Source organism: Lepidochelys kempii, chromosome 20, assembly GCF_965140265.1.
Source record: "Lepidochelys kempii isolate rLepKem1 chromosome 20, rLepKem1.hap2, whole genome shotgun sequence".
Classification (NCBI taxonomy): domain Eukaryota; kingdom Metazoa; phylum Chordata; order Testudines; family Cheloniidae; genus Lepidochelys; species Lepidochelys kempii.
The window spans coordinates 6,544,016-6,562,393 of record NC_133275.1 but is presented as its reverse complement, the minus strand read 5'-3'; the positions used below and the strand labels follow the sequence as shown (position 1 = coordinate 6,562,393).

The following is an 18,378-nucleotide window of genomic DNA, read 5'->3' as shown; positions in this document are numbered from 1 at the left end:
CCAATCCCTATGCCCACATTGCCTCAGCAGCTATTGCCAGTCATTGTCTAGCCCCCCTCCTCTGGGGGGAACTGTAGTCTGTAATGGCAACTCATCATTTGCAAGGGGGTTGGACCTGCTGCCTTCTAGCCCAGCTGTCTCCCTGCAGTCCCAGCACCTCCTTAGGCCTTCCTACCAGGTCTCAGCCTGAGGGGTAGCCAGGCCTGGGCTCCTCAGCTCAGCCTACCCCTTCCCCAGCACTCCTCTGCCGAAGCTACCCTGTCTCTCTCAGGCAGCTAGGTCCTTCTCACTCCGGCCCTGGAGTGAAACTCTCTCAGCTCCTTACTCACAGCCCTCTTATCAGGGCCAGCTGTGCCCTGATTGAACTGGCCACACCTGTGGCCAGCCTCCCTCAGCTGCTCTCACTCCTCCTATCCCAGGAGCGGGGTAGCCACCCTGCTACAGGCTGTTAGTACAATCCAAATCCTGGGACTGGGACTCTGACTGCGGCCAGCCTTCCGAGGCTAAAACTGTCTCAGGCCCTTCTTCTCGCTAGCAGGCAAAATGCAGCAGGCCCCTTACCCCTTGATAAAGAAATGTCAGGAAATTAATCTTAGCACCCAGCAGCTCCCACCCTGGCCTTGCAGTGGTGTTTTGTTAACGTAGGCAGCAACTGCACCCTTGTAGGAGCACGGGCAGACGCACAGCAAAAGGAAAATCGAGCAACGCCGCGTAGCTGAAAATGGCCGTCGGCTAGCTACAAGCCTGGACAGCAGCGTTTTAGGTCTTGCTGGCTGATGTTCTCTCCTGACCAGAGGTAATAAACAAACAGGAGCTTTAATTAAAGTCATTAGTCCAAGCGGCGGGGTGGGGGACATCTTGTTAGTGTATAGGCTTGTTTGTCAGCCTGAGACAGAATTTGGGGTTAGACTTTTTGATACTCTTATATCTCATGCTAATATGTGTGAAGAACAATGAACAAAGACACTGTGTGCTGCATTTCCTACAACCAGAGGGGGCTTTTAGTACAACAGGAAGAGATAAGGGAGAGAGCAGTGAAAGTGTTACAGGGTATGGTGGGAGAGTAATATATGAGCATACACTGGAATGCCGCCTGGCTCTTCTCTCAAGCCAAGATCAGGAACCAGTTGGAAGGGGAAGGGGGCTGGGGGGAAGGCATAAGATACACTAAAAACCAAAGAAAGGCCTGTCTTTGTCCAGAACATAATCTCAGCCCTCCCATAAAAATACAAAAAAGTGTGGGAGGGGGAACGAAGACCCCAGACCCATGACCCTCCAAAACAGAACATGACCATAAGTCGTAAGGCGTGCGACCAAGGGCATGCGTTGCTGGTATATTTGGGCCTGTTAAGGAGGAGGAGGTGGGAAATGGGGAGGGGGAAATAGGGACACAGGCAACGCTCTGCAGCATCAGAGCTGGGAACGAAAAACTGGGGAACAGACTCTGCCGGCATGTAGAGCTATGAATATGCTTGCTCGGAACTAATCCCAATAAACATCACATTGCCCGCCCTTCAGACTTCTGGTCTTCTGCTTTCGGTCTGCATGACAAGAACCAGGGGTGGGGGTGAAGGGAAATCCCTCTAACACATCTCTCTGTTTTAGGTTTGATTCTCCTCTCATTGTCAGCTGTTTTATACAATTCCTCCTCCACTGGGCCCTGTGATGCTTGTCCAGCCATGTAAAGTGGCATTAAAGCAGGCAGATCCAGCCCAGCTGAAAACCCACTCTTGCTAGGGGCCTCCCCATCCGGTTAAGCTCTACAGTTTTTCCTGCTCTCATCTTCCACTGTGTATCTAAAGCACACTGTGCTATGGTCATTATTTCCTTTCCAAGATCCCTGGAAACCAGAGAGTAAGTTAAAGCTTGAAAAATGTGACCCACCTGTATCTTCCAACACTGAAAGGCACGGGAGGGGGAAAAAATATGGAGGGTTTTTTTTGTTTGAAATCTCGTGATCTTTGAATGATTGGAGTTTGTAGAGCTCCAATGCCATCAAAAGAGCTAAAGCTGATTAGCACCGCATGTAATTGGGCTGATTTCTTTCGCAGCCGTGTACAACTGATATAAAGCCAGTAACCATATGGGTCAGATCCTCAGTGTACACCTGCTGAGGGTTTGGCCTCAGATGACCCACCCACTCAAGCTCTCTCACGCTCTGAACCCTGACTGACAGCTGCAGTTTATTGGAGATACACCAGGAAGCATGGACTGTTCAACAGTGCACATCAGCACGGAGGTGACCCTTGCCACCCAGTACGCACACAACATACAGAAACCACATACAGACAGAGTGCATCCTCCTGGCTGGTTTGTCCAGTGAGGACCTTTCCTGAAGCCAGAGGATTTTCTTGAGCTCCCTTTGAATCAAAGACACTTTGGGGGCGTGGAATATGAAGATAAACATACAGAAGTTCTCTTGCTAGAAATTAAGAGCCGAAAACTTTTGCAAAGGCCACGGCTATAGCTGGAGTGCACTAGCAGAATAAGAGTATCCGTATACTACGCTCGCAAAGCTGTGCTTTTTGTATAATGTATTCCACCCTCCCTAAGCAAAACAATTTTGCAAGTGTAAATGTGTCTACAATAGGGGATCCTGGTGGCAAAGTGGTACTGCTCAGGGATCACGCCTTGGAGACCAACACAGCTATGTTGGCAGAAGGCTATAGTGTAGACAAGGCCCGAGTCCTTAGAATCATAGAATCATAGAATATCAGGGTTGGAAGGGACCCCAGAAGGTCATCTAGTCCAACCTCCTGCTCGAAGCAGGACCAATTCCCAGTTAAATTATTCAAGCGAGACTCCTATTGACTTCCCTGGGAGTTTTAAGGCCTGGTATACACAGAGATTGTGTACTAAGAACTATTTCAGTTGGGGGGGTGTTTTTGCCAAAATAGTTATGCTGGTACAACCCATAATGTGGACAGTCATATAAGAGTGCTTCTACCATATAGTATCAGGGGGTAGCCGTGTTAGTCTGTATCCACAAAAACAACAAGGAGTCCGGTGGCACCTCAAAGACTAACAAAAATTTGTACTCATTGTTTTTTTACCAGTATAACTTATTGCTCTGCCTGTACAGGAATAAGCTATATTGGCATAAACTGTTTTTTTAATAGTATAACCGCATCCACACTATAGCACTAAGTGTACCAGTGAAGTGAAAGTGGTACAACTTTTGAGTGGCGTCCAGGCCAACAGATGAGTTGGAACTTCCGAGATTTGTCCCTAAGAAAGGAATGCATCTTGTTTATTAGCTGTAATGTTTCATACCTCTCTCAGAGCAAGGAGTACAAGGGGTTACCCTGCTGAGCCAGAGAGTGCGCCAAATTCTCCTCTTTGTTACACCTAAAGCTAGGTGAAAATTTTTAGGTGAATCCTTTTTTCGCTGAAAAATTGGGTTGATCAAAACTATTTGTGAATTTGGGTCATTTTCAGCAAATAGCTTCAGCTGAAAAAGAAAAAGAGTTGGAATTGCCGAAATGAAATGTTTTGACTTTCCGTTTAGGAACGACGTTTCGCTCAGTGATTAACGTAACTGTAAATTGGAAAAAAAAGAACATTTAGCTATGTTGAAAACCCCATGAAAATGAAACAAAATGCAACTCAAAACTGAATATGTTTTTGTTTCAGATTGAATGAAACTTTATTCAGTACGAAACTGGTTTTTTTCCAAATTTTTCAGTTGACACCCAAACCGAAAAATCGATTATTTGCCCCGCCCTAGTTATTCCTTCATTTTCAATGGACCCGCACCAGAATTTTGGCCCATTGGGATTAAGGTATCCAATGCAAGGAAACTCAGAGAAGGTTATGGGACTAACTCTGTGACTTTCAAAGGATCCTAAAGATGTACACACTGCCATAGAAAGTCAATGGGAGTCAGATGCCTGAGTCCTTTAGCCCCATTTGAAGGCCCTGGCTTAGAAGAACAGCACAGAAAATGTATCTTTCATAGCTACAACAAGAACAGTGGGAACACACAATGCAGAGAGCAAGCTACAATCCATGATAGCATCCAGACTGCAGAAATGAATGGGATTTTTCTAGTGTAGTATACAGGAAGTTGGATACAAAGCGCAGTAGAGATGGTGGGTGGGAAATGAATTATCTTCAGGCTCAAGATCTTTTTGGTAAAATTTTGCTGGGAGGGAAATTCACAAGAAACAAAATCTCTGGTCACGTCAGTTGCGTTACTGTGATGTTGCCAGTCACTTTTTCAGTGATAGTGTTGGGTGTGAGCATGTGGATATTTGTTCTCAACAATAATAATACCTACCTCATATACAGTGTTTTTCATCAGTGGATCTCAAAGCGCTTTACAGAAGAGGTCAGTATCATTATCCCTACGTTACAGATGGGGAAAGTGAGGCACAGAGCCCTGTCCAAGGTCACTCAGGGAAGAAGTGGGAGAGCTGGGAATAGAACCATGATCTTCTGAGTCCCAGTCCAGTGCTCTGCCCACTACGTCACAGTAAAGGAAATCTGTCACTCAGGTGATAGTGACTACAATTCCTAGGCTTTAGCATATGGTGGTTCTTTTGCTTGAAGAGGTCGTCGATATGATTTTCACACAGGAACCAGCTCCCCTGCCTCCATAGCTGTATCCTCCAATGCCTCTTCTGCTTCCAGAGCTGGAGCCGCCTCCTCCGACACTGATCCCGCCTCCTCTGACACTGAGCCTGCCTCCTCCTCCTCCCCAGCTTATCCCACTCCCGCCTCCGGAGCTGCTGCTGACTACCGCTGCAAAAGACCGAGATGTTCAAGTTATTCCAGCTGCAGCGTGTCACGAACTAGCTTAGTGGGTCATGATCCACACTCTACCCCCTTTTTGGTGGCTTCCTGGGATGACCAGGGAGCCTGGCTCATGAAACACCTGTCCTCCAACACCCATGAGGTGTCCCAACAGTATTTCCAAATCAAGGTATAGTGGGGTTCAAATTTTTGCCAAAAAAAAAAAAATTTCCATGGGGAGGAAAAAAAACATTTTCCAAACAGCTCTAGTTAGGGCCTCTATGCATCACTCAGGTAGTGCAAAGGGTCTATAATCCGGGTGCAAACGCACAAGTGAGAAGTCTTGCGTTTGCGTTGATACCACTGCTCATCCCCTGCGTGGCATGAGAAGCATGTCAGGGGAGGGAAGGCGGCATATTGGCTGTAAAAGGGGGCGTGGTAGAGTATAGTTCGATGCTGCCAACCCTCCACTGGCACTGGGCTTATTAAGAACCGTACACTAATGGTGCAACTTAGAGCAGCTACTGGGCTGCTCTAAGCATCATTAGAGCCAGGGCTAGTGATAACCACCAGGAAGCCGGTTCCCACTCTGTCTTGTGCTGAGTGGTGGTCGGGGGGAGGAGAACAGAGGCCTCCAGTTTGCCTGTTCCTATCTTTAGTAAACAGATGCTCGGGTTACTTACAGATGTTCACGGCACTGCCACACTCTCCAGACATCCTGTTGTGGAAAGAAACACCATTTAGGTCATTGATTTAGCCTGGCTGCTAGAAGTTAGGACACACCCTGAAACCTGAAGTCAAGGGGAGCCAAGTGGCTGCAGAATTTCCTTCCCAATAGTAGACAAGGCATGTGCTTTCAAAAGGGTGCAGTGTAGCTCCTAGCTCTACATTTCAGTGAGGTCAGACGGTCCTTAAAGCTGGTGAGGAGCAAGTTTTGGGTGCCTCCCAGAAGGTTTGGACACCTCTTATATACCAGCAAGCACAGCTCACTGCAGATTACCAGGGTGTGGTCACACGGCGGGAGAGCAGTGGTTGGAAGAGGGTTATTCAGCCCTCCAAGCTCAGAGTTTCCCCAGCCACTGGATCGCCATCTAATCACCTGTAGGATAGAGCTGGTCAAAATTCAGAATTTCCATCTCGTGGGAGATTCTAAAATTTGGATTCATCCCAAAAGGGACGAAAAGTCAAAACCTCTGGATTTTTGGTTAAATGAAACATTCTGCAGACAGTGTTGAACCTACTGAAATGTGTTTCGACTTTATCATTTCAAATACGTTAAAGTCGAAACAAAATGTTGCGATTATTTCCTGTGAAAATGTCGATGAAACTGATAGAACCCTGTGAAATATTTCAGTTTTGTGGAATCAGCCAGCAGAAACCTGCGAGCACGCTTATTTGTGGGCAAAAAAAGTGTACACCAACAATAACAGAGGCTGCTTTGCAAAAGTCAGGACCCATAGATATATTGCACCCACCTGCATTCTTCTCCCTCCAACAGTGTCTTGTACGTGGCAATCTCAATATCCAGGGCCAGCTTGATATTCAAGAGCTCCTGATAATCACGCAGCGAACGAGCCATCTCCTCCTTAGCTTTCTGCAGGGCCATTTCCAATTCAACCAGCTTTTCCCTAGCGTCCTTGAGGGTAAGCTCCCCATGTGCCTCTGTCTCAGCAAAAGCCGACTGCAGTTTGGCACACTGCAAAGAAAAGAAGAAAGCAAGCTAACCATGTGGTCATCCATTCTCAACGCCTCATCTGGAGCCCCATGGCCATTAATGAGCATCTTCCCATTGACTTCAGCAGACTTTTTAACCAGGCCTTAAGACGTTTAAATGAGCTCTTTATCATCAGGCCTTTGGATCATCTCTACTCCATGTAGACCAGAACTAGTACCTAGATACTATGGTGAACGACACACTATAAATGTGATAGATAGATGGACGGAAGGAAAGAGGCATTAGATGGAAAGAGAAATGAACTCGGTGGATGAGAAAGAAAGAAAGAAAGAAAGAAAGAAAGAAAGAAAGAAAGAAAGAAAGAAAGAAAGAAAGAAAGAAAGAAAGAAAGAAAGAAAGAAAGAAAGAAAGAAAGAAAGAAAGAAAGAAAGAAAGAAATTTCATTCCTTCTTGGTCTTTATGGTAACTGAATTAGATCAAGGCAATTGTGTATAATGCCTCACAATATCATATACAGATGTTAAATTCCGTAGGCACTTTTTTACTATTCTTCTGGGAAATCATGAAATATGTGGATGAGACTTGATTTGCCCTGGGATTAACTCCTTTCTTTCACATTGTAGGGCCTCTCCTGTCATCTTTGGCATCACTATGGGCACCATGGCAGTATTCAGGACAAGAAGAGCACATCTGTCACTTTTTACTAGCGGCCAGGGTTCATAGCAGAGATGTGTGGATGAAAGATATTTTGGTTACAAAAAAATAGAGAAGAAATGGTTTTGTGTTGAACCAAAAACAAAATGTATCAAATTTTTCAGCAAATCAGAAAAGTCAAAGATAAAACTTCACTTTAGATCACATTTCGGTTCTCCACATTGAAACATTTTGTGTCGATGTTGACTGAATTTTGGATGACATTTTTCCCCCAGCTTTAGTTCAGGGTGAACACGTTTGTTTTACATTAAGCAGAAACAACCTCCTTGTTTTTAGCATCATTGCAGGCACCGTGGCGGTATTCAGGACGAGAAAAGCACATCTGGCAGTCTGCCACGGTTGCCCTAGTGTCCAGGGTCCATAGTTTTCTATTTATCAGATGTGCTCTACCTGGTTTTTCACATTTTCAAGTTCAGCCTGCAGTCTGTGGATCAGCCGGGTCAGCTCCGAGATCTCCAGCTTGGAGTTTTTCAGATCATTGTCCTGTTTCCCAGCAGTGACCTGAAGCTCCTGAAACTGATGGCCAGAAAAAAAAATAACTGTAATAGACTGTATTTTCCGAAGGCAGATCTAACCTGATCAGGGCTAATTCTGAGAAGCAAATAGGAGCTACATCTGCTCCACACCTGCTTTATCATGATTTTGGGGGATTAACCAATCAATGGGAGATGGATATATTTCCCAGCATCCTTAATTAAAGTGACAGGTACCTCTCTGATTCGTGCGTTATATTCTTTATTCCTTAGCTCGGTGGTTAGGGTGCTATCCTGGGACTGGAGAAACCATAGCTCAATTCCATGGTTTACCACAGACTTTGAGAGACCTTGGGCAAGTCACTCTGTGCCTAAGTTTTCCCATCTGTACAATGGGAATAATACCTGCTGCACAGGGGTGTGGTGAGGATAAATACATGAGGCATTCAGATACTATGCTGGTGGGGGCCATAGGTAGATTTTCAGATGTTACTAAGAAGTCAGAAGAATCAATGTGACAAGATATCACTACTATAAACACTGTATTAATTATATTTAGTTCACATATGTGGCGCTGAATTGGAAAACTCTATTTTATCCACAGAATAGATGCACAGAAGATCTGGTTGACTCTTTTCCATGTGGCAAAGCATTGTATGGCTCCATACCTTGAAGCCACACAAGGACTCACCTTGCCTTGGTACATGGAGTTGGCTTCAGCTCGGCTCCTGTTAGCCATGTCTTCATAGTGAGCCTTCACCTCAGCAATGATTCCATCCAGGTCCAGGGCTCGGTTGTTGTCCATAGACAAGATAATGCTGGTGTCACTGATCTGTCTTTGCATTTGTGCCAATTCCTGAAAATCATACAAAGACCCCATCAGTGAGTGGCCCTTTCTCTCTAGATGCCAGATGCTGATTAAATTGCAGTAAGGGCAGTTTAGGTTGGACGTTAGGAAAAACTTCCTAATTGTCAGGGTGGTTAAGCAATTGCCCAGGGAGGTTGTGGAATCTCCATCATTGGAGATTTTTAAAAGCAGGATAGTCGGGGATGGTCTACATAATACTTAGTCTTGCCGTGAGTGCAGGGGACTGGACTAGATGACCTCTCGAGGTCCCTTCCAGTCCTACAATTCTATGATTCTCTCTAGAAACCTGTTGCTCTCGTCTATTATCATTCTCTATGTATTTCTTCCCCCAACTCTTATCGCTGTCTTTCTAGCTAGCTCGCGATCCCATACGTACGTACTTCATAGACTATCAGGGATGGAAGGGACCTCAGGAGGTCATCTAGTCCAACCCCCAACTTATTTAACTAGCTACTGAAAATAAAAATGAGGGGAAATGACTCATATGGTTAGATGTTGTACTGAGCCACAAGGAATGACCTCACCGCCCTTACCCTCCTTTACTCATGTCTTATTCAAACGCCCACTGACATTAATGGTTGTTCTGCCCGAATAAGAACTTGTAGTTTTGTCCCAGAGTTTACCCATCAGACTAACTCTATGCAGAATTTTCATGGGTGTATATTTTTTATAGGTAGTTGGTCTCCAAAAGCCCACATCTACCAGGCTGGTCACTTGTACCTGTCATTATTTCCTTGCATATATCATCTAGCCTGCAGGGTATTATTCTCAGGTATGTCTTACCGTTACAAGCAACCTCTTGACCAACATCAGGGAATGAATCGATGACCTCTGGAGCTTTAAGTATGAACAGCTACAACTTGAGCTATAGCTGCAGAGTAGGGAAGGGGCTGTAACAGCTCATATTCTCTGGGAATTAGGGGGACTTGTAACACACACTCACCACTGGGTTACATTGGGAACATAGGAATTGCCAGACTGGACCGGATGCAAGGTCCATCTAATCCAGCATCCTGTTTCGGACAGTGGTCAACACCAGCTGCCCTGGAGGAAAGTGCAAGAACACTACAATAGGCAGGGCCGGCTCTACCGGTGTTGCCACCCCAAGCAGCACGCCGAATTGCCGCCACCTCGAGCAGCTGACAAGATGGGCGCTGCCACCGGATTGCTGCCACTGCGGAAACGCCCTAACGGCACACGGACTGCTGCCCCTTGCAGATTGCCGCCCCAAGCATCTGCTTGGAATGCTGGTGCTTGGAGCCGGCCCTGACAATAGGCAGGCGAGGGAGAGTCTGCTCTCCATGATGGTCTCAGCCTGATTCTTAACAGGGATTGCTCTGAAGCATGGATTTTTAGCTCTTCCAAAACTCTTATGTCTTATCTAAAGGACTATAGAACCTCTGCAGTGATGTTCTTCCTGAGGGAGCCCCACCCTGAAGTTCTTCCACCAGTGGAATTCTCTTTGTACTCTGTATGAGTTTTACCTGGGTGCGTACCGAGAGTCTAACCCTGACATCAACTGGAGTTTTGTCACTGACATCAGTGGGAACAGAGTCGTGTTCTTGCTAAGAATATCAGGATCAGATTCTCAGTTTTGTCCTGGCACCTTGCATCATAGGTGTTGGAATTAGGGGTGCTGCCTAGTGGTTTCCATTATATACAGGGTTTACAGTTTGGTTCCATGACTCTCAGCATCCCCACTATAAAAATTGTTCCAGCACCCCTTGCCTCATTCACACCAGCGTAGTGAGGGTAAAATAGATGTAGATTTCTGCCTTTTAGATTCAGTATCATTTGCTCTCATTTTTGCACTGGTGTATATACAAGATGCAGGTCAGTGGAGAATGTGGCATTGAGTGTTGGATCTTTGGGCAACTATTCTATTGTCCTCCAACTTCTCCTGCTATTTAGACCTTTCCGTTCCTTAGCGTTGGGCCATCCTGCCATGTTTGTAAGTTTTCTGGAAGCACTCAGGAGCTTGCTTAGAAATTCCATCCCTGCAATGTTTCTGGTGACAGGTGTAAGACATATGTAAACATTTAAGATGTCCTAGAAAAGTGCTAAATATGATGTGGGGCATCTCTGTGTGAATTAGGAAGAACAGAGAACATCCTCACCGCCTCATACAGGGCTCTCAGAAAGTTGATTTCATCTGTCATGGCAGCCACCTTGGCCTCCATCTCCACCTTTTTCATGTAGGCAGCATCCAAGTCCTGAAAAATGGCAATGGAGATCATTCTTTCAAGCTCAGGGGACAGTTTCGAGAACAGGAAGGCCTGATTTCCCTTTGCCTTGCTCCTGGTGTGGTAATTTCCACTAGTACAAAGTAAATGGAAAGTGGATGCAAAACACCAACAGGTCAGAACAACAGAGTTTCACGCGGGCCTTGCACAGTAGGCAAGATACTTCGGGGCCAGGGCATAGGCAGCCAGGTCTAGTGGTTGGAGCAGGAGACAGAGTCAAGCCAAGAGTCAGCACTGGAGTCACAGACCAGGAGGGCAGTAACCAGGAACAGGTCAGGAAAGCATGGTTAAGGAGTCAGGCAAGAAGGCAGGATCCAGTGTAGCAGTCAGGCAGAGCCCAGTTTTGCAGACAACTTCCTGCACCTCTCTTTGGGTTTAAATAGCAAGCCCTGACCAATCAGAGTGTGCGGTGTTCCTCCAGTCAGGCCCAGGGAAGCCCTCCCTGATGTAACTTCAGGTTTCATCATCTCTCCAGCTCAGTTGTTTCATAGGGACACAGCAGGTAGGAACAGCGAGGTGACAGTCAGCTGTGTCCCCTGGGGGCCCAGCTTTGATACAAGGACACAGGACTGGAAAGGACCTCCCAGGTCATTGAGGCCAATCTCCTATGATTGCAGGTCACCCTAGTCATTATAATATATGAATTATATCTAATTCATCTAAAAATTAGTTAGACTGTTTCCTCCACTACTCCTACTGGGAGGCTGTTCCAGAACTCCCTCTTCTCATGGTTAGAAACATCTTCTAATTTCCAGCCTCAATTTATTCCTGACCACTTTACACCCATTTTTTCTTGTGCCAACATTGTCCATTAGCTTAAATAGCTCTTCTCCCGCCCTGGTGTTTAGGTCTCTGGTGCATTTATAGAGAGCAATCATACCCCCTGGTACTATAAAGTGCCATGTGGAGAGAATCTTCCCCAGTGTCGGTCAGACTGGGAAATGTATTCCATATTCTAGATAGGTTGACTTTGCTGCATCCAAAACACCTGTTGCTTGTGTGTCAACCGATACCGAGTAACTCTGCGCTTTCAGGGCCAGAAAGCGTTGGAATAGCCCAGTGCAAAGCAGCTATCAGCTCCATTAGCCAGTTAATCCAGATTTGTGGCCACTTTGCATTATCAGAGCAATGTGCAAAGCAGCCAGAGGATAGAGATTAGGACTGGCCAAAACTTTTTTGCCCAAACTGCGTTTTGATTGAACATCGTGTTTTTGGCTAAACTAAATTTTTCATGAAAAGTGTCTGCTTTCCACAGAAAATATTGATAATTTTGTCACAGTACCCAATGGCTGAAAATTGAAATATTTTTGACTGAACCCAAAATATTTCAATTCACACTGGGAGTCGTAGCTCAAGTGCCTTACCCTTCCATACCCGGCTCCATGCGTCTCCTGGGAAGTGGCCGGCATGTCCCTCCAGCTCCTAGGCGTAGGGATGGCCACAGGGGCTCCGCACGCTGCCTCCGTTCCAAGCATTGGCTCCACAGCTCCCACTGGCCAGGAACTGAGGCCAATGGGAGCTGTGGGGTGGTGAGCAGAACCCCGTGGCCCCTCCACCTAGGAGCCGAAGGGACATGCTGGTCGTTTTCCAGGAGTTACCTGAGGTAAGCGCCGCCCGGAGCCTGCAGTCCTCACCCCCTCCCGTGCCCCAACCCCCTGCCCCAGACCTGAGCTCCCTCCTATACCCCAAACCCCTCATCCCCTGCCCCACCCCAGAACCCGCACTCCCAGCCGGAGCCCTCACCCGCTCCAGCACCCCAATCCCCTGCCCCAGCCTGGTGAAAATGAGCAAGGGAGTGAGGGTGAGGGAGAGCGAGCAACCAAGGGAGGGGGGATGGAGTGAGCGAGGGGCAGGGCCTCAGGGAATGGAAGGGGCAGGGGCCGGGGCAAGGGTGTTCGGTTTTCGGCAGTTAGAAAGTTGGCAACCCTACCCACAGAAGAGGAGAAAGTGAGCATAAGGCACCTGAACGACATCTCCAATGTGACCCCATAGCACCATTTTGAATCAAATTATTTTGCTTTTTTAGCCAAAAGATTCCAGTTTTCAATATTTTGCCAAAAAGTAGCAATTTTCCATGGGAAAAAATACCTAGTTTCTAACCCACTCTAGTATAGATGCATCTGGCCCTAACGCTGAAATACATAATGTTGTATTCCAGTGTTGCCTTCCAGTTGTATGCTAGCTGAAATTTAACAACTCAGTCCTTTCCAGCTGTGTGACTATCTGTATATAATCGTCACCTGTCTGTCTATTTGCACATATACCTGCATTCCTATAGACTTGCCTGGGAATCCCACTCTTAGAAATACAAACAGTTTAAATAAAATCAAACCAGGATTCTATTGTGTATTTTATACATTTCTGAAGTCTCTCACCCAAAATTTATAAACATGTATTAAATAAATTTCATGACCTTCTGTCCCAGTTAGGTAGGTCAGTATTGTCTGCCTCTTACAAATGGGGAAACTGAGGCACACAGCAGGAAAGCAACTTGCCCAAAGTTACTCAGCATGCCAGTGGCATTCAGATGCCCTGGCTCCCAGTCTCTTGCTTTAACCACTAGACTGCATTGCCTTCAACTTATGCCAATGGCCAAGCCTTTTCCTAATAGCATATCTTTAAAGCCACTTCCCTTCTTACAAACAGTCCAAGGTTTCCTTTGTTTTATTTGTTCTTATTTTTGTACTATCTCCTCTTCCCCATGCATGCCCCGTGCCAACATTATTGTTATGTTCATGGCATACACACAGAGAAGTTAGATAAAGAACATAAAACACCTTTTCTGGAAGGTTGCACTACTTTGTTTCTTAGAATCCAGAATCCTAACACACAAGAACCAAAGACAAAGAGAGACAAATCCAGCTGCTCCCTAACAAGGAGAGGCCTGGGTCACCTTGCTGAAGGCTGATTCTTTGCAGAATGATTGCTCAAAGCCCAGATCGCACGCTTTCCTACAAAGCCCCCTAGCCTGCAAGCAGGATCAGGAAATCCATCACACTTAAAGGGATAGCATGTCATTTTAACACAGTTTTCAACACATCACAAATTATCCTGCTGAATCAGGACCCCATCGTGCTAGGTGCCAAACAAACACCTAGTGAGACAGTGTCCCTGCCCCTGGTAGCTTGCAAACTAAATAGACAAGACAGACACAGGAGAGGAAACAGAGGCAGAAAATGACTCGCCCAAGGTCACAGCCAGGAGGAGAACCCAGGTATTCTGAATCCTAGCCCAGAGCCCTAACTACTGGACCAAGGCATATGCTCCAATTAGCACCCATCAGAGTGGAGCAGAGACAACCATCCCTTAATCTCTGATAAGGTGATGCTCACCTTCTTCAGCAACACAAACTCATTCTCCGCTGCCATGCGTCTGTTGATTTCCTCTTTGTATCTATCAGGACAGAAGACAATATGCAGCACTGGTACTGACATGTCCCAGATAACACAAAAGTCACAAAAATACCACAACCAGGTAAGCTACAATGTAAAATAAAATTCAGAATGAAAACTTTCGGATACAAATCTTTTTGTTTCAATATTTTCCCCTGTAGGGGAATTTTTGTCAACATTTTGATACAATTTCACATACACAACACACGCAAAATTAGTTTGGTCAATTTTCCTGTTTCGATGATGTTTTTCCAATCAGCACTGCTTGCAGTTCCTGCGCTCTCCCTGCCTTGGTAGACGTGCTGGGTGGGACTTCCGAAATCATTCGTTGCTGGCGTAACAGTGCTCCCATTTTCCCAGCAATGTCAATGGGAGTAGAGATAGGCCAATGCTCAGGGCTTCCCAAAATCCCACCCGGCACCCTTTTGCACTCGCTCAGGTTAAAAATCTCTCATCCAGCATTCGCAGCATTGTTAAATGCTGCACCGTGTCCAGGGACTTCCTGCAAAGCACCAGCCCAGAATTAATATTAGGCCTGGCAGAATTCAATGCTTATGGTTTTATCGTTTCGACGGATAACATTGATGTTTATTTTTAACCTTTTTTTCCAATTTTGTTATCAATTTAAATGTTATAAATTCTCAAGCAGCAGTTTTCTTATTTTGCCTGTCAATATATTCTGATTAACAACGGTTGAAATTTTTTTCATTGGCTTGTGCGTATACAGTGAAATCAACGTGTACCAACATTGGCAGACAAAAATCTAATCCTTCCCAGCCTAATTGTTATGCAGAATAAAAGGACCAGAGTTTTAAAGGTGTTTAGGAATCGAAAGCTGTAGACAGACACGAACAGGGTATACTGGCCCTTAAATATATAAGGGGCCAGAAGACCCCATTCCAGAAAGCGGGAATGAATAAAAACACTGGAAATGGCCTTGCCGTGGAAAAGTAGTAATGGTCCCAGGCAGTGTTTCCCAAACTTGGGACACCATTTGTTCAGGGAAAGCCCCTGGCGGGCTGGGCCGGTTTGTTTACCTGCCGCGTCTGTAGGTTCGGCCGATCATGGCTCCTACTGGTTGCGGTTTGCTGTGCCCAGCCAATGGGGGCTGCGGGCGGCTGAACCTGCGGACGCAGCAGGTAAACAAACTGGCCCGGCCCGCAAGGGGCTTTCCCTGAACAAGCAGTGTCCCAAGTTTGGGAAACACTGGTCCCAGGAAATTAGCAGTTGGATGGGGGAGGAGGGGAACAGGACACGGTCCCTTTAAGGACCCAGGACCAGGAGCCCTGCAGTCTAGGATGAGCCAGGGCTCTCCTCTCTTCCAGCCAATCAAGAGGATTTCTCTGGAGGAGGCCAGTATATAGACAGTCTTCTCCCTCAGAACAGGGGAGAGGCCGGTAGGAGAAGGAAGCTAGATCCAGAAGGCTGAGCTCCAGCTAGAAACAGCTACGAGTGGCAACCCTGCGAAGACCAGATGCTGGCAGGAGAAGAGCTCCACAGTGGTGGGCAGAAAAGCCAGAGATTGGAGTGAACCCCTAGGGTTGCAATGCTGGATTTTATTTTTGAGACACTAAGGACTATGTGGAACCGTCTGCAATCATTAAACCAGCCCCAAGTAGAGGTTGCTACTACTCACAAGAGAGACTGTGTGGAGCTCATCAGGGGTCCCGAAGACGGACAGTAGAGAGACTGTGCTGCAGGGGGACCTCTGGCCATGAGGGGGCGCTCAGTGGCAGCTCTGTCACAAACACCTAGTGGAATTTTCAAAAGCATGTCGGGAACTGGGCACCTAGGTGCTTTTGAAAATCCCACTCGGTGCCTTTCTGCATCTTCAGGAGGCTAAATACCACTAAAAACCTGGCCCTTAGTCCATGGAGAACATGAATGTGACCCAGTGCTTTCTTCACATACTTGTGCTTCAAGTCGTCCACCAGATCCTGCATGTTCTTCAGTTCTGAGTCCTGTCTTCCCCTCTCTCCCACCAGACCATCAAGCTGCTTCTTTAGGCTGCCAACATAGGCCTCAAAGACGGGCTCCAGGTTGTTCCCAGCATTTGACGTGGGCTGCTGCCGCAGCAGGTTCCATTTGGTCTCCAGAACTTTATTCTGTTGCTCCAAGAATCGGACCTGAGGTCCAAACAGAGAAAAGAGGTGCCAGACGTTGGAGACGATACTCCGGAGCACTGGCAGGTCAGTTACCCTAGCAACCTGCTCATCTCCCATTCCAGCATCAGGGAAATCTTGGTTAGCCTTAAACAGGATTTGGTCATTTTCTATTTTCAATGCAACGGAAAGAAAAAAGATCAGATCTGTTTATTTATCAATCTACCCCCTACACACTCCACTATTGATCAACCAATTGATGGATCTGTGTATCCCCCTACACACCTCTCTAGCTGTCCTTAGAAGCGGAATAACGATGATGATTATTTCAGCGGGACTTGGGCACATGCTTAAATTTAGGCCCAGGCTAAAGTGTTATCACGACTATGGATGCTTTGCTGAATCTGCGCTGATGATGACGGCTATTAAAATAATTAATAAACGACCGGGCCCACCTTGTCGATGAAGGAGGCAAACTTGTTGTTGAGGGTCTTAATCTGCTCCTTCTCCTGCACTCGCACTTTCTGGATCTCCGGGTCGATCTCCAAGTTGAGTGGCACCAGTAGGTTCTGGTTGATGGTCACCTCTTGGATGCCACCAGGAGGACAAAAGGGGAACCCAGGGTTACTCCTCCCACCAAGTCCTCCACCGAACAACCCACCACCACCAAAGCCACCAGCCCCACCACTAGTGCCAAATCCACCACCAAAGCCACCGCCGAGCCTCCAGCCTCCACCAATCAAGCTATTGGAAATGCTTTTAATCCCGCCGAGATTGTAGAGACTTCTGCTGCCAAAGACACAGTGTCTACTTCGTCCTCGGCTCAGAGAGGTGCAGCTGGATCTGCCCCCACTGGAAACAATCGCAGAGACACTGCCGAAGCCCCTGCTGCAACCTCCCACTCTGGCGTTCAGTTGCCGACTCATGGTGGCTTGTTCCAAGAGGACTCTGCAGCACTATGAACAAAGCTGCAGCATGAGAACAGAGCTGGGACAGGAGTAGGAGCCCTTCTGACACGACAGCTGCTCCATCCTCCTTTATATGTCTTTGAGCTGGGGTTGGAAGAGCAGGTGTAAAGAAAACAATCTCAGCTATTCATGGGCTTGGTTTGCCTGGCAGGAAGCCCATTCTTTATTCCAACCCGCTAAACACTTAACTTCAGCTAAACACACCCCCGGCACAAAAATGATTTTCTTTCCAGGGTGGATGGGTGTTTTGATGGTAAAATAAGCACTGTGTGACAGTCCCCAGGTTGGCCAACACACTGGGGTTGGACCAGCGACAGCCAGAGCTAAAATCGTGAGCGACTGCCTCTTTCACTAAATGATGCGCATTAAACAAGTAGAAGCTTTTCTGGGATTTGAGGAAGGATGGTCCAGTGGTTAGGGCATTCACCTGCCATTTGGAAGACCTGGGCTCAAGTCCCAGCTCTACCACAGAATTCCCATGTGACCGGGGCAAGTCATTGACCCTCCTTCTGAGCCTCATCTATGCAATGCAGATAATAGCACCTCATACCTCATAGGGGCGTGTGAGGATAAATACATTAAAGATTGAGAGGTGCTCAGATACTACTGTAAGGGGCGGGGCAACATAATTATCTAAGATAGACCTGATGTGAACCTCTGATGCTTCCTTTGTACCCAGAAAATAACCCATTGATGAGTGCATGTTCCAGACCCTACTTTGTGTCCAATCCACAGAGGATATGAGTCTGTTACTACCCCTGTCTAAGGAGCTGGAGCAGCTCATGCTTTTAGCTCTGGAGGTCCCCCATTCAATCCCTGATGTGTCAATCAAGAAGGCAGCCTTCAGACAGAGGCTATGTCTAGGCTACAGGCATAAAGCTATGGCACTGTGGTTGTGTCACGGTAGTGTAGACACTTCCTGCATCAACGGAAGGGGTTTTTCCATTGATGTAGGTAATCCACCTCTCCGAGAGATGGTAGCTTGGTTGACCGAAGAATTCTACAGCATCTACAGATAACATCTACAACATCTACAGTCAACCTAGCTACATAAAACAGGGTGCAAAATATTTCACATCCCGAATCCATGTAGTTGGGCAGATCTAATATTTTGGTGTAGGCAGGCCTAAGTCAGATGCCAATGATGATGTTGCAAAGTTAACATTGTTAAGTTTTTCACTGTCGTCAACGCACATAGGAAAGGAGAGG

The 18,378-nt window shown here is 46.7% G+C and overlaps 1 protein-coding gene across 1 annotated transcript; it reads right to left on the bottom strand.

Moving 5' to 3' along the window:
• Positions 1 to 4,522: 4,522 nt before the first annotated feature.
• Positions 4,523 to 17,127, bottom strand: LOC140901041 (keratin, type II cytoskeletal 5-like). The gene is made up of 9 exons (XM_073319209.1): positions 16,657 to 17,127; positions 16,011 to 16,225; positions 14,040 to 14,100; positions 10,582 to 10,677; positions 8,288 to 8,452; positions 7,514 to 7,639; positions 6,210 to 6,430; positions 5,418 to 5,452; positions 4,523 to 4,743 (listed from the first exon to the last, which is right to left on the bottom strand). The coding sequence occupies exons 1-9, from the start codon at positions 17,125 to 17,127 to the stop codon at positions 4,523 to 4,525; spliced, it is 1,611 nt and encodes a 536-aa protein (XP_073175310.1).
• Positions 17,128 to 18,378: the final 1,251 nt, after the last annotated feature.